This window comes from Heloderma suspectum, chromosome 1, assembly GCF_057233095.1.
Source record: "Heloderma suspectum isolate Gila_16-S chromosome 1, 16-S_ref, whole genome shotgun sequence".
NCBI classification, from domain to species: Eukaryota; Metazoa; Chordata; class Lepidosauria; order Squamata; family Helodermatidae; genus Heloderma; species Heloderma suspectum.
The window spans coordinates 338,601,549-338,616,513 of record NC_139458.1 but is presented as its reverse complement, the minus strand read 5'-3'; the positions used below and the strand labels follow the sequence as shown (position 1 = coordinate 338,616,513).

Sequence of the window (14,965 nt, the reverse complement as noted above, 5' to 3'; positions counted from 1 at the left end):
CAGTTCATTCATTCCAGGAAATCCTTCTATTCAGACGCAATCTCCACAGATGGGCAAAGTTGGGTGTGGATAACAGCTAACTGATCTCAAAAAGATTTTCTGTACTCACTAAGTCAATGCTCACACGAAAACCTTTTGGGGGGATTCTAAAAATATCATTGTCTATTCTATGTGCATAACTTCACTAGTAACTTCCTTTGCTCTGTGCGGAATGGATCTCTCAAAGAGCGGGATGGTATACATGAATGAGGCATGGGAGCTTAGCATCTTATTATATTTATATTCCCCCCTTTCCTCCAAGGAACCCAAGACGACAGACATGATTCTCCTCCTCTCCGTTTTATCCTCACAACAACCCTGTGAGGTAGGTTAAGCTGAGAGTCAGTGACTGGCCCAAAATCATCCAGTGACTTCATGGTTGAGTGGGGCCTAAGACCCAGATCCAACACTCTAACCATTAGGGTCTTTTACCCTACACAAGCTCTAGGATGGTGAAGTAGGGCAACATAAGTGGCAAAGAGCTAGATGCGCCTGATCTTGTCTGATCTTGGAAGCTAAGCAGGGCCAGCCCTGGTTAGTACTTGGATGGGAGACCTCCTGGGAATCAGGCTTCCTGCATTGAGCAGGGGGTTGGACTGATTGGTCTTGTAGGCCCCTTCCAACCCTATGAGTCTATGATTCATTACAGTTGAATCATTTGGGGACGCAGGTGGCGCAGCGGCTTAATGATGCTGGAGTCTGCCGGCCAGAAATGGTCGACACTCCAATGGTTCGAGCCCAGCTCCACGTGACGGAAGTGAGCTCCCGTCATTTCATCCCTAGCTCCTGCCCACCTAGCAGTTCAAAAGCATACCACCTGTGAGTAGATAAATAGGTACCCCCATTTCAGTGGGGGGAAACGCTGGCAGCACTCTATGTGGGGAGCAGGAACCGGCGCTGGATCTGCCTGGACACGATTGGTGGAAGAGTGGTGGAGAAAAAGCCCGGATGAGTCGACTTCCCTAAAAACTCCGCTGGCCAGCTGATGCAAAGCTAGCTCGCCCTCTTGTGGTGCATCAGTGCAACAAAGACTAGCAACTACCGGCGCCAGAACATCTACCGTGTAAAAAACATTGTAGACTCCCTGGCAATGTGTGCCATACGCTAAATAATATGATTCATTTTGCTGACTGAGGCGAAGGACAAGATAGTGCCCCCTCCTATCCCACCTACAAAAGCCAACTGGACTGGTAGCTGAATCTTTCTTTAACCCTATGACTGGATATCATCCTCTACTACACCTGAAGGTAGCAGGCTAGCTTAGGGGACACAGGGCGGGCCAAATGGCAAAGAGCTCTCTCCTCCAGCACCTTGCTCCTGCTTCCCAGCATTTGCCACCTAAGGTAACCATTTCACTGCGTCTAATGGTAGGGCCAGCCCTGAAGTAGGCAATGAGCAAAGCTACTGAGAAAGAACAATGTTGTTATCCAAATCTGACCATTAGACTTGGTTTGGGGAAAGTGGGCAGCCTTTAAAAAGTCTTGATGTCGCAGGGTGGTGATGATATAGACACATTAGAGGATTCTGGTGACAATTTATAGATGAAAAACAGTAACACTTGGTGAAGATTTAATCCCATTAAGGTTAGTAGTCACTAATAATTGATATGGTTCATGATACCTCATGTTACCTTAAAGGGGGAGGGATGTAGCTCAGTGGTCGAGAATATGTTCCATGTGGAGATGATCCCATGTTCAACCTTTGGCACCTCCAGTTAAAAGATGTGAAAGACAGATGGCTCTCCCCCGAAATGTAGGGTTTGTTTGTATGTATATAAAAAAAAACCCAGTGTGCTCCCGCACCCCCCCAATCCAGATTGAGACCCTAGCATGGCAGATAACAGGATAAAGCTCCTGCTGTAGGACCCATCCAGATCAGCCTGCTATTTGTACTGCAAAAAACAAGGTCCCATTTGGCTTTGGCCTGAAGTGGGGGAGGGGGGAGGAGGATTAAAGCCCCCTTCCCTCCATGCCAGAGTCCTGAGACATACTGGAGGGCCCCACACTGGCTATTTGTAAAAACAACAACAAAGGCAACAAACATCTCAGCACTTGAGAGCAGAGATACAGGATACTACACATCATGTGTAGTTTGGGACTAAAGCCCAAGGGAGCTGCTTCCTGTTAGAGCAGAGAACATTGCACTATGGGGCGAATAGTTTGACCTGGTAAAAGACAGCTTCCTAATAAGAACGTTAAGGGTACAATCCTATGCATATTTGGACAGAGGTAAGTCCTACAACTCCCAGCACGCCCCAGCCAACTGGCTGCGGCATGCTGGGAGTTGTAGGACTTTCTTCTGTCTAAACAAGCATAGGATTGTACATTAAGTGTCTTATTTTTAACTTCTATGTTCTAATCTGAGACCAGCTTGATGATTTTATTTGTGCTTTTATGACTGTAAATGAAAGTATCAACATGTATACCCAGCTATATCATGATGATGCTTGCAGTGTAGCCTAGGTTCTTTAAATGGGAGAGAATAAGACAAACGGTAAATGAAGCTGTATTTCTTTCTTTATCCGTAAAAGCTCTGTCCTGTTACCTTTTGCATCATCCAGCTCTCCAGGCTCTGCAGAGAAACCACAGAAGAAACCTCATTTACGTACAAATTCACCACAGCAAGTCACGTGTGCAGCAAGGTGGAAATAACAGGCTTCTCAAATGTTCATATGGCATAAATAGCTAGAAAACCTTGCTTACAAACAAGTCAGTAAATGTTCTGATGGAAAGTTTGGGGTCAACATAATTTATTTTCTGCAAATAGCACCTGATGGAAGTTTTTGTTTGCAAAATTTGTTTGAAAAGGTGTTTGGGTTTCCAGTGAATCTTGAATAGACATGGGGCAATTAGGGTGCAATCCTATGCATGTTTAGATGGAAAAAGCTCTACAACTCCCATCATTCCACACCCAGAATGCTGGGAGTTGTAGGGCTTTTTTCTATGTGAACATGCATAGAATTGCACCCTCACGTAATCAGATGTAATCTCTCATATTGGTTTCTGTTAGTTTGCAAAGAGGTTATATAAGAATTGCCTTTAATGCTTTATATTCAAGAGGTGCTTGATAATTTATTCTGTTAGGAAATAGCCAAGACACTTCGGTGAGAAATTGTGCAATTAAGCTTTATGAAAACATGCAAAAGACAGCAAGGACTACTTGACCTTTTAAGGCACAATCCTATGCATGTTTAGACAGAAAAAGTCCTACAACTCCCAGCATGCAGGCATGTTGGGAGTTGTAGGACTTTTTCTGTCTAAACATGCATAGGATTGTGCCCTTAATTGCAATCAAGGAAAGGTGAACTGGCTTTAATGAATTGATATGAAACCAGACTGGATATAGATGTATGAAGAAGTAACATGATACATTTTTCAAGAAAAAAAAAAGAGACTTTGTCTAGTACTGTATTTCTGGCTGATCAAAAACAGGAAATAACTGAAATCTCATGAGAATGCCTGTCTCAAAATATTTCTAAGCCAATATTATATGGTTATGTGAATGCAGCTAAACCTCAGAAGTCTTTGGGGTCTGCCTGTTGCTAGTGTGAATGTGGAGAAACACCCTAGGTTGTATCAATATTAATATGGTGTATATTTTTGTTATGATTACATGAGCAGTTCCTCTGCAGGAAGCCACACTGCTGCATCAGTCATTTTGCCTCACTCTGTAACTTTTCAGATATGTAGCCAGCAAACCTGTCCACAAAAATTATTAGCCCTCCCCATGCTCACAATTTTTACTAGCCTGTCTTTCCACACATACTATTTGAGGCACATTGATGGCCTTAAGGAAAAACAAAACCAGCAAAGAACAAACTCCCTTCCAAATTACATTTTTCCCAGCTGATCACCTAGAATCTGTTCATATTTCACCACTGGCAAGTTTACCCTGGTACACGCAAGTAACAAGCTTTTCCATTGGCTAAGTGCACTAATCATGCCAGTTACCTAGTGTGAAATCCACAGTGAGGAACACTGCAAATTCTTTCTGGCTCTCATTCTACACACATTATTTACATGTTTATTATTAATGATGGGTGAACTTACCCCAAATGATTTCATTATTTCCTCAGAAAGTAACAAATCTGTTGTAAACTTGGGCAGGAGCTTTTCTTTAATTTGAGATCTCATTCTGTGTATACGAGTTTTTGCACATGTGCAATATTGAACAATATTGAATATCCCCTTCATGGATCACTGCCTTGTTGTGGCAAAGGGGCTTGCGTAACTCAGTGAAGCCATAAGCTATGCTGTGCAGGGCCACCCAAGATGGACAGGTCATGGTGGAGAGTTCTGACAAAATGTAGTCCACTGGAGAAGGAAATGGCAACCCACTCCAGTATTCTTGCCAAGAAAACCCCATGGAACGTATCACAAGGCTAAAAGAGATGACGCTGGAAGATGAGCCCCTCAGGTCAGAAGGTGTCCAATATACTACTGGGGAAGAGCAGAGGGAATTTCCAAGTAGCGCCAGAAAGAGTGAAGCGGCTGGGCCAAAGCTGAAAGGACACCCAGCTGTGGATGTGTCTGGTGGTGAAAAGAAAATCCGATGCTGTAAAGAACAATATTGTTTAGGAACCTGGAATGTAAGATCAATGAATGAAGGTAAGCTGGAGGTGGTCAAACATGAGACATTGACATCTTGGGAATCAGCGAACTAAAATGGACAAGCATGGATGAATTTAATTCAGGTGACCATTATATCTACAACTGTGGGCAAGAATCCCTTAGAAGAAATGGAGTAGCACTCATAGTCAACAAAAGGGTGAGAAAAGCAGTACTGGGGTACAATCTCAAAAATGATAGAATGATCTCAGTACAAATCCAAGGGAAACCATTCAACATCACAGTAATTCAAGTCTATGCCCCAACCACTGAGGCCGAAGAAGCTGAGGTTGGTCGGTTCTATGAAGACCTACAACACCTTCTAGAACTAACACCAAAAAAAGATGTCCTCTTCATCATAGGGGATTGGAATGCTAAAGTAGGAAGTCAAGAAATCACCGGGATAACAGGCAAGCATGGCCTTGGTGTACCAAATGAAGCAGGACAAAGGCTAATAGAGTTTTGCCAAGAGAACACGTTGATCATAGCAAACACTCCTTTCCAACAGCACAAGAGGCATGGATATCACCAGATGGTCAATATCGAAATCAGATTGATTATGTCCTTTGCAGCCAAAGATGGAGAAGCTCTATACAGTCACTAAAAACAAGACCTGGAGCTGACTGTGGCTCAGATCATGAGCTGCTTCTTGCAAAATTTCGGCTTAAAATGAAGAACATAGGGAAAACCATTAAACCATTCAGGTATGACCTAAATCATATCCCTTATGAATATACAGTGGAGGTGAGGAATAGATTTAAGGGATTAGACCTGATAGACAGAGCGCCTGAGGAACTATGGACAGAGGTCCGTAACATTGTTCAGGAGGCAGCAACTCAATCCATCCCAAAGAAAAAGAAATGCAAGAAAGCCAAGTGGCTGTCTGATGAGGCTTTACAAGTAGCTCACGAAAGAAGGAAAGCGAAAAGCAAGGGAGAAAGGGGAAGATATATCCAACTGAATGCAGAGTTCCAGAGAATAGCAAGGAGAGACAAGAAGGCCTTCTTAAATGAACAATGCAATGAAATCGAGGAAAACAATAGAATGGGAAAGACTAGAGTTCTTTTCAAAAAATCGGAGATCTCAAGGGAACGTTTTGTGCAAAGACGGGCATGATCAAGGACAAAGAAGGCAGGGACCTAACAGAAGCAGATGAGATTAAGAAGAGGTGGAAAGAATACACAGAAGAACTATACAGGAAAGATCTTAATGTCCCTAATAGCCTTGATAGTGCGGTCACTGAACATGAGCCGGACATCCTCGAGAGTGAAGTCAAGTGGGCCTTAGGAAGCATTAGTAACAACAAAGCTAGTGGAGATGACAGTATCCCAGCTAAGCTATTTAAAATCCTAAAAGATGATGCCGTTAAAGTGTTGCACTCAATATGGCAACAAATTTGGAACACTCAACAGTGGCCACAAGACTGGAAAAGGTCAGTTTATATTCCAATTCCAAAGAAGGGCAACGCCAAAGCGTGTTCAAACTACTGCACAATTGCGCTCATTTCACATGCCAGCAAAGTTATGCTCCAAATCCTACAAGCTAGGTTTCAGCAGCATGTGAACCGAGAACTACCAGAAGTACAAGCTGGGTTTTGAAGAGGCAGAGGAACTAGAGATCAAATTGCCAACATTCGCAGGGTCATGGAGAAAGCAAGAGAATTCCAGAAAAACGTCTATTTCTGCTTCATTGACTACGCTAAAGCCTTTGATTGTGTGGATCACAACAAACTCTGGCAAATTCTTAAAGAGATGGGAGTACCAGACCACCTTACCTGTCTCCTGAGAAACCTGTACAAGGGACAAGAAGCAACAGTAAGAACAGGACATGGAACAAGCGATTGTTTCAAAATTGGGAAAGGAGTACAACAAGGCTGTATATTGTCGCCCTGCTTATTTAATTTATATGCAGACTACATCATGAGAAACGCCAGGTTGGATGAATCACAGGTCGGAATTAAGATTGCCAGAAGAATTATCAACAACCTCTGATACGCAGACGATACCACCCTAATAGCAGAAAGCGAAGAGGATCTAAATAGCCTCTTGAGGGTGAAAGTGGAGAGTGCAAAAGCTGGTTTGAAACTCAACATTAAAAAAACGAAGATCATGGCATCTGGCCCCATCACTTCCTGGCATATAGAAGGGGAAGAAATGGAAGCAGTGACAGATTTTACTTTCTTGGGCTCCACGATCACAGCAGATGGTGACTGTAGCCATGAAATTAAAAGACGCTTGCTCCTTGGGAGGAAAGCTATGGCAAACCTAGACAGCATAGTAAGAAGCAGAGGCATCACCTTGCCGACAAAGCTTCGTATAATCAAAGCTATGGTTTTCCCAGTAGTAATGTATGGCTGTGAGAGCTGGACTATAAGGAATGCTGAGTGCCGAAGAATTGATGCTTTCGAACTGTGGTGCTGGAGAAGACTCTTACGAGTCCCCTGGACTGCAAGGAGGTCAAATCAGTCAATCCTAAAGGAAATCAACCCTGAGTGCTCATTGGAAGGACAGATACTGAAACTGAAGCTCAAATATTTTGGCCACCTAATGTGAAGAGAAAAGTCACTGGAAAAGACCCTGATGCTGGGAAAGATTGAAGGCAAAAGGAGAAGGGGGCAGCAGAGGATGAGATGGCTAGATAGCATCACCGATGCAATGAATATGAACTTGAGCACACTCCGGGAGAGAGCGCAGGACAGGAAGGCCTGGTGTGCTATGGTCCATGGGGTCACGAAGAGTCGGACACGACTGAACGACTGAACAATATCGAACTGGATCTTGGGAGCTGTAATGTCGAATCACATAATGTGTCATGACGTTATATGTCACCACATTATGTCCCCTCTCCTGATTGGTCATTTTGATGTGGCCTTTATATGTAATTTTACTCACCATTGCCAATCAGTTCAGTATGGAGAAGAGGGCCAATCCAACAAACTCAGTGCATGTGCAGAAATGCCATAATTTAGATGCAGACTGCACATGCCCTAAGGCTCACAATTTATTCTGAATTTAATAATGAATCAGTTCACCCAGTCATTGATTATTACTGTTTGTTAGTTTATAATTAAGGAATATGTTTTGTATCTACGTCATAAGAAAATCAATAAACATATTTTTAAAATTAATTTAATAATGAATTTGTAAGACAGTGATTGAAATTTGCTACAAAGGGGAGCATTATGAATGGTCAGGTTTTTCCCAACGAGCCAACTAATTACAAAATTTGGCAGCATCACTATTTATTATCATGCCTGTCTCCCTTCTTCCTCCTTCTCTAGTCTTCCTAGTGTGAAACTACAGGTAACTAATTATTCCTGTCTTCTTTCATCACCATAAGAAGACAAAGAGATCCAGGTTCTAGTCTCCACTCAGCCACAGAAGCTCACTGGGTGACTTTGGACCAGTCACAGACTCTTAGCCCAACCTACCTCACAGGGTTGTTGTTGTGAGGCTAAAATGGAAGGATTATGTGCGCCGCCTTGGGTTCCTGAAAGAGGAAAAAAGGCGGGATATAAATGTAATAAAAATAATAATAAAAAGACCATAAACGTACTAAACCAGGTTACAGTGGAAGCATAGAAAGTCACTCCTGGGGAAAATTTGTACATGCCTCCTGCACTGAGATTCATGACCAGGTGCAGGAATAATTCACACATCTCACCATAGGGAAGATGCATAGAATCATAGAATAGTATAGTAGGGTTGGAAGGGGCCTACAAGGCCATCGAGTCCAACCCCCAAACTTGATGATTTCCCCCAAACTTGATGATGATAGGGGCATGATTTCCTCCTAGTTTAGGGGCATGAATAGTGGATGTATGATTTTCACTTGATTTTCATATGAAAATCTAAGGAGCCACCAAGGATCACCTTGTGCCACCCATTCCCCTCCTGACTGTGAGTGGCAGGGCCCGCCAATGACTCAGAGGTGGGCACTGCGTGTGTGCCAGCTCACCAGTGGCTTTGTAGGAGCTGCAGCTGCCACCAAACGGGGCAGAATGGTGAGGAGATGCTGGGCCATTTAATTGTGCCTGGGTGAAAGAGGGAGACACATTAAGGTGGAGGATGGCAGAAGAGAAAAGAGGGCAGAGTGAAAGGAGCCAGCAAGAGAGAGTAGGAGACATGTGTACTGGATGGAAGGAAAAGAGGGAAAGAACACAGCAAGCAAGGAGGAAACCCTTCCAACGGAGAGAAGGCGAGGCTGCGAAGGATCCAGGGGGGCTATCAGCCTAGAATAAGCAAGAGGTGTGTGAAGAGGCCCAGAAGGAGAAACCAAGAACAACAGTCTCAAAGAGGAAGGAACAGACCTCAAGTGAATAGGAACACAGGGGGTGCAAGGCAAGGAGCCATGAGGGGAAGAAGAGAGGAGTGACAACCTGGATGTGGAAGACGTGTGGACTCATCTCTGGGGAAAGTCTATCTTGCAAGTAGGGTAGCCATACTTCCCCATACAGAAGTCTTCCACAGCTGCCTACCTCATAGGGTGAGGGCTGTCCAGAGGACTCATCACCCACTTGGAACACTCTGAGAAGCACAAGAGAGAGGAAGCAGAGATGAACCACGCTGTGGAAAAGGCTGGACAGCTAGAAGACAGGTCCTCACTTGTTTACCCACATCAAGACTGGGAATGCAGGAGCTCAGAGCCATGAAGCAAGGACTTACCTGTTCTTTAAGGAGAGCCCCATAAGGTAATGGGGTCTCAGTGAAGTATCCGTAAAAGCCTTCCCAGAGTTTGAGCTGTACTGAGGATGGAGGTTTTATTGTGCTTCTCCCAATGGAGGGCACCACTCTATTATATAATTTTTATTTTTTTTATTATTATTATTATTATTATTATTATTATTATTTGCAATCACTGCAGCTTAAAGAGTACATTCATTCTGACCTTTAGGTCAGATTTCAGAAATATATCCTAAGGTGAGAGTTTTAAAATACAATGTATGGGTTATTTGTATTACAGTAATGTACAGTCAGGGCCAGAAATATTGGAACAAGGATAACTGTTTTGGCAGTTGGCCTCCGTACACCACCACATTGAATTTGAAGGAAACACACCCAGATGGGAGAAAAGTCAGGCTGTCCTTCCTGAATAGTTAGTGCCCCACTTTTGTCAAACCCCTTGAATTACAGCTAAAAGTCCTGACTTCGCTCCCATCTGGGTGTGTTTACTTTCAACGTTGATGTGGTGGTGTACAGAGGCCAACTGCCAAAACAGTTATCCTTGTTCCAATATTTCTGGCCCTGACTGTATGTTACTGTATTAGCTTATCAGCAAAATAAGCGTATTGGCATATTCCTGTATTGGCTTTTTGGCAAGTATGTTGACTCAATGGCAAAAAAAGGGACAAAATAAATTGGCAGGTCTCCCTGGCTGGGATGGAGTTTGGGGGCACTGTTTTGCAGTGGTCCCAATCCTTCCTGGAGGTGCGGTTCCAGTAGGTGGTGCTGAGGGATTCCTGTTCAGTACCTTAGCCATTGGCCCTTGGTGTTTCTCAGTGTTCCATTTTGTCCCCCATGCTATTTAGTATCTTCATGAAACCACTGAGAGAGGTCATCCAGGGTTTGGGGGGGCATGGTCACCAATATGCAGAAGACACTTAGTCTATGGTGTCCCACAGGGTTCTATTCTGTTCTCCATCCAATTAAACATCTACATGACAGTGCAGGGGAGATCATCTTGCCTTTTGCAGTTCAGTGCCATCAATATGCAAATGACACTCACTCAACCCTTTCTCTCCTTTTCATCACAACCAAAAGAAGCTGTTGATATTCTGAAATGGTATCAGAAATGGCTGGATGAAATGGCTGGATTAATGCAGCCTGGAAGAGCAGTCTCAGAACGTAATGCTGGGGGACTTTTGTTCCACCCCGCAGCCGTTAGTCTGTGGGGTGCTGCAAGGTTCCATCCTTGGTTCCTGCAAGGTTCCATCCCATGCTTTTTAACATCTACATGGAACTGCTGGGGGAAGTCATCAAGAGGGTTGGGCTGAAGTGTCATCAGTATGCAGATGATACTTGGCTCTACCTCTGATTTCAATCTAGACATCCCAGGGAGGCTGTTGAACTACTGAACCAGTATCTAGAGGCTGTTTGGGGTTGGATGAGGGTAAACAAGCAGAAACGTAATCCAGGCAAGACAGAGGTACTATGAGTTGGGAAACCAACTATTCTGGATGGAGAGTTACAACTGGTCTTAGATGGGGTTGCACTCCCCCTAGTCTGGAAGTCCTTCTGGACTTTGCACTAACTAGGGAAGCCCAGGTGATTTCTGGGTTCAGGAGTGTGTTTTAACAGCTTAGGCTAATATGCCAGCTGTGGCCCTAACTGGAGAGGACGGACCTTGCCTCAGTTATCCATGCACTAATGACATTCAGGCTGGACTACTGTAATGTGCTTTACGTGGGGGCTTCCTTTGAAGACAGTCTGGAAACTTCAACTGGTGCAGAATTAAGCTGCCTGACTGTTGTTGGGAGCGAGACAATCAGATTACATAATGCTTATACTGCACCAGCTGCACTGATTACCAATGTGTTTCTGAGCCCAATTTAAAGTGCTAGTTTTGGCCTATAAAGCCTTAAACAGTCTGGGACTAATTACTTGAAGGACTGCTTTCACCCTTATCTGCCTGCCCACACTTTAAGATCAACAAGAGAGGCCCTTCTCATTTGCCCACCTTTGAGGGCAGTTAGGTGGGTGAGTGCACGAGAGAGGGCCTTTTCTGCAGCAGCCCCACGCCTCTGGAATAAGTTTCCATCGTGGGGTCTGCCAGGCCTCATCATTGCAGGCCTTCCGGCTTATGTTCGGTCAGACTGTGTAGCAGCTTCAGTTGTGTGTTGGAGGTTTTTTCTCATGCTCATATTTGTTGTTTTTTAGAATGTTTGTTTTTATTGCCACATCAGTTTTTATTATGTGAATGTTACTGTTGCACATCACCTTGGAAGGGCTCCTGCCCTGAAAGGCAGCCAAGAAATATTTTAAATCAATCAATCAATAAAACCCATACGTTGCAGTGCACGTTTGTAAACAGGGAAATTGGACATGCTGAATTTCTGTACATTTCCACAGTTATGAAATATGAAATGTTGTTTGCTTTAGCAACAACAACAAAAGAGCAGGTCCTGAAGATTTATTGCTGGCTTTCTGTTCTTTTTCAGCTTATGTCAGCTGCCAATTTGCGTCATTGGGTTGGTTTTGTGGTTGTGTCTGTGGCCCATGGACACCCTAGTGCATGAAAGAAGCCACCACAATAATTCAGCATGTTAAGATCAGCTAGCGTGACCTAGAGTCCCTTTTCAAAACATGCCACATAGAAGGGCAACAAATAGCTAAATATAACATGAGGCTGTACAGTACAGACCCATAGAATAATAAGTGTAGGATTGTATTCTGAATGTGTGCTAGCAAAAGTCTGTTTCACTCTGCAAGGTGTAAGTATTACAACAAGCTGTTGTTTTTAAATGTGTCTGTTTTCATGCATTTCTGCATGAAATGTTAAACTCTCACCAACTCTACTTTTGCTGTGTTTCTATTTAAGCACAGTCACTTTGGGGATGGGGTGGGGCTGAGTTGTACAGTAGGAGTGAATTTCTTTTCACACTTCTCAGTAGAATAGTCAAAGCCCAGGGTAGCATAGTTGAGTATCTGGGAAGGAAAGTTAAAAATTTACATGTGCATAATCAGAAGCTGGTACCACTTACTAAACACTGCTTGGATATAACACAAATCACTGGGACTATCGAAAATACACCATGATATAGGGCTTCATCATATGGAGCTTTTATCCTGCAATTGAGATGGCTCCTTCATGAAAGTTTGTGGGCTCTTTACATGACGCCGTGACCCTGCTGCACTAAATGCCCTTTGTTCTGTTTTTAAATAAATCGCAGATAATGAGCTATCAAATTACCCTGTTGCGTTCCACTTCAGTTTCCTCCGTGAAAAGACATAAAGCAGCGAGAAGAGGAGCGAGATCAATGAAAGATAATGGAAGACTCAGATACGGGGAGAAGGAGAGGGGGGAAAGGAAGCGCATGTAAAGGGAGTCAGTGGTGATCCTGCATTTAAAACAGAAGCAGAAAGCCCCGATTTAAAAGCAGGATTTTAAGCTGGTGTAGAAATGCAGAAAAACAAAAACCGGTTCGACTTGTATAGCAGCTGTATTTAAATATGGGCATAAAACTATTTAACAGTGCTGCAAAATGTCTGCGATGTTTTTTAAAAATGAAGACTCCCAAGCACATTCTTATTCTTCCTGCTTCATGTATCTCATACTTTACATTTCTTGCCTTGATCTTTACCAAAGACACTCAGGCAATTCTCCTGAGTCATGTCTGTGTCTGAAGGTACAGTAAAAATTAATGCAAGATTTAAAATATACATTTGTGTTTTTGAGAGAACATCTGTAGACTCCAGGGACACTTTGGGGCGTTTTGATGTATGTGTGTCTTCTTAGAGAGACACATGTATGATATTTGCTCTCATTACTTATTAAGATAATTCCAGAAAAACTGCACTTGGAGGAATCAGCACGCAGCCAGAAGACCAGCGTGCTGGCATCTCATCAGCAGTGTTCTTAGTGGCTTCAAGAACACTACCATCACACTTTACAATTTTTCTGTCATGAAGGCACCAGTTAGAGTTGCCATAATGGATATGGAAAAGAGCTCCTATACCTTTAACCAGCTGCATAGAACATGTAGTTTGCCCTGTCAATTTGACAAGACAAGCTATGATCATCATTTTTCACTTTTACATAAATCTTAGGACGGGGCTATACACAGTGTTGTAGCAGAGTCAGGGCTCACCAGCTCAAAGTGCCAGGACTTTTTGATTAACTGGGATAATTTAATTGACCACAAACACACACCCTGCTTCCCTGTTCCCTCTGAGCAAAGTATTTTGAGGTGGCTTGTGCTTGACTGGGCAATTAAGACTCATTAGCTTTACAAAAGACCTGCTCCTAGCAGGTGAAAACTGCCAGGAGTGGTTTGCTGCTATGCATCAATGCTGCTGCTTGCAGTTCTGGACTCTCCTTGGGAGCAAGGCTATGGGGATTGTCATGATGAGAGGCTGCACTTCAGAATTTATCACTATACCACGGGCTATACATTACAAAAAAACAAGGGATTGCCACCAAAAATGGCAGACCCAGTTTTGAGTCTTCCCTCTCCAAAGCCTCTAGTGAAATGTACCTTGTGTCTTGTTACCATTATGCATATTCCCCAGCCAGCAGCAGCCAACAATGTCGAGCAGCAGTAGGGAAACAAATCGTGATAATGTCAGGATATGGGGTACATTGAACTAGATATGCTAGATATGCAAAGAGGATATCTATGAGGTGGGGCTGCCATTTTTGCTAGCAGTCCCATGATCTTTTGTAGAACTGCCCTTAAGGTCAGAAAGATCAGATTTTATTCTTTGTGATATGTCCCTGTGCAATAAACAAAGGAATAGCTTTGCTTGAGGGGTTGGGGGAGAGATTGCTGTGCCATGGGGGTTGGCTTTTTAATTTTTTTAAGAGGAAAAAACCCCAAAGCCTGTCACTTAACTTTTATATGTTTGGTAGCTCATACCACTTACTGGGAACTGTTTGGTTATACTGCATAAAAACACTGTAAATATTTAAAACTGGATACAATAGGGACTAGTTTTAAGTTGCAAAGCAGCCATCTTAAATATGGCTATAAAGTTTTATAATTGTGCAGTGCAATGACTGAGATATTTGAAACAAATAAGGACTCTTAAAAGCATTCCTGCTGTGCTTGTTTTGGAGCAAGAGGCATGTACTCCATGCTAGGGAGGAGGAGTGCACAGCCTAAAAGATAGATAGATAGATAGATAGATAGATAGATAGATAGATAGATAGATCAATAAAGGAAAAACAAATATGAAATGATAGAAGATTGCCTCAGAAGAGGAATAGCTTGTTATTCACAAGGTTTTTGCACTGATCCAAATTTTAGTAGACTCTTCACTCAATGATACTGGGAAAGGGGAAAGAATACTCAAGGTTTTTAAAATATTTTAAAATACAGTAATAAAATGGTATACGTATGAGAGAGGAAGCCTCTCACATCACTAGCAATTACATTGGAATTAGCCAATGGGTGCCTGAAACATTTACATAACCATACCAGAGAGTGGTTATGGTTTGCACATCATAACTGGTATATGCTGTAAACAACCAATGGGTTTTCAACTCTGGTTTGTCGGGGGGAGACCAGCTAGAGGTTTTGGTTTGCATGTTACAACAAGCGGCCAAGGGATGGAGTGTCCCTGGATTGTTTAGCCACCCCAACATAGGGCGGCCATTAGAGA

At 43.1% G+C, this 14,965-nt stretch overlaps 1 protein-coding gene across 1 annotated transcript in view; it reads right to left on the bottom strand.

The window, feature by feature from the left end:
• Positions 1-14,965, bottom strand: part of LOC146359567 (uncharacterized) — a 70,533-nt gene that overhangs the window by 20,953 nt on the left and 34,615 nt on the right. The window contains exons 2-4 of the mRNA XM_084827611.1: positions 9,124-9,172; positions 8,077-8,135; positions 2,584-2,610 (exon numbers count right to left, since the gene is read on the bottom strand). Of these exons, the coding sequence (XP_084683737.1) occupies positions 8,100-8,135; positions 9,124-9,172 (85 nt within the window). The 3' untranslated portion in view covers positions 2,584-2,610; positions 8,077-8,099. The remainder of the gene's footprint in view (positions 1-2,583; positions 2,611-8,076; positions 8,136-9,123; positions 9,173-14,965) is intronic.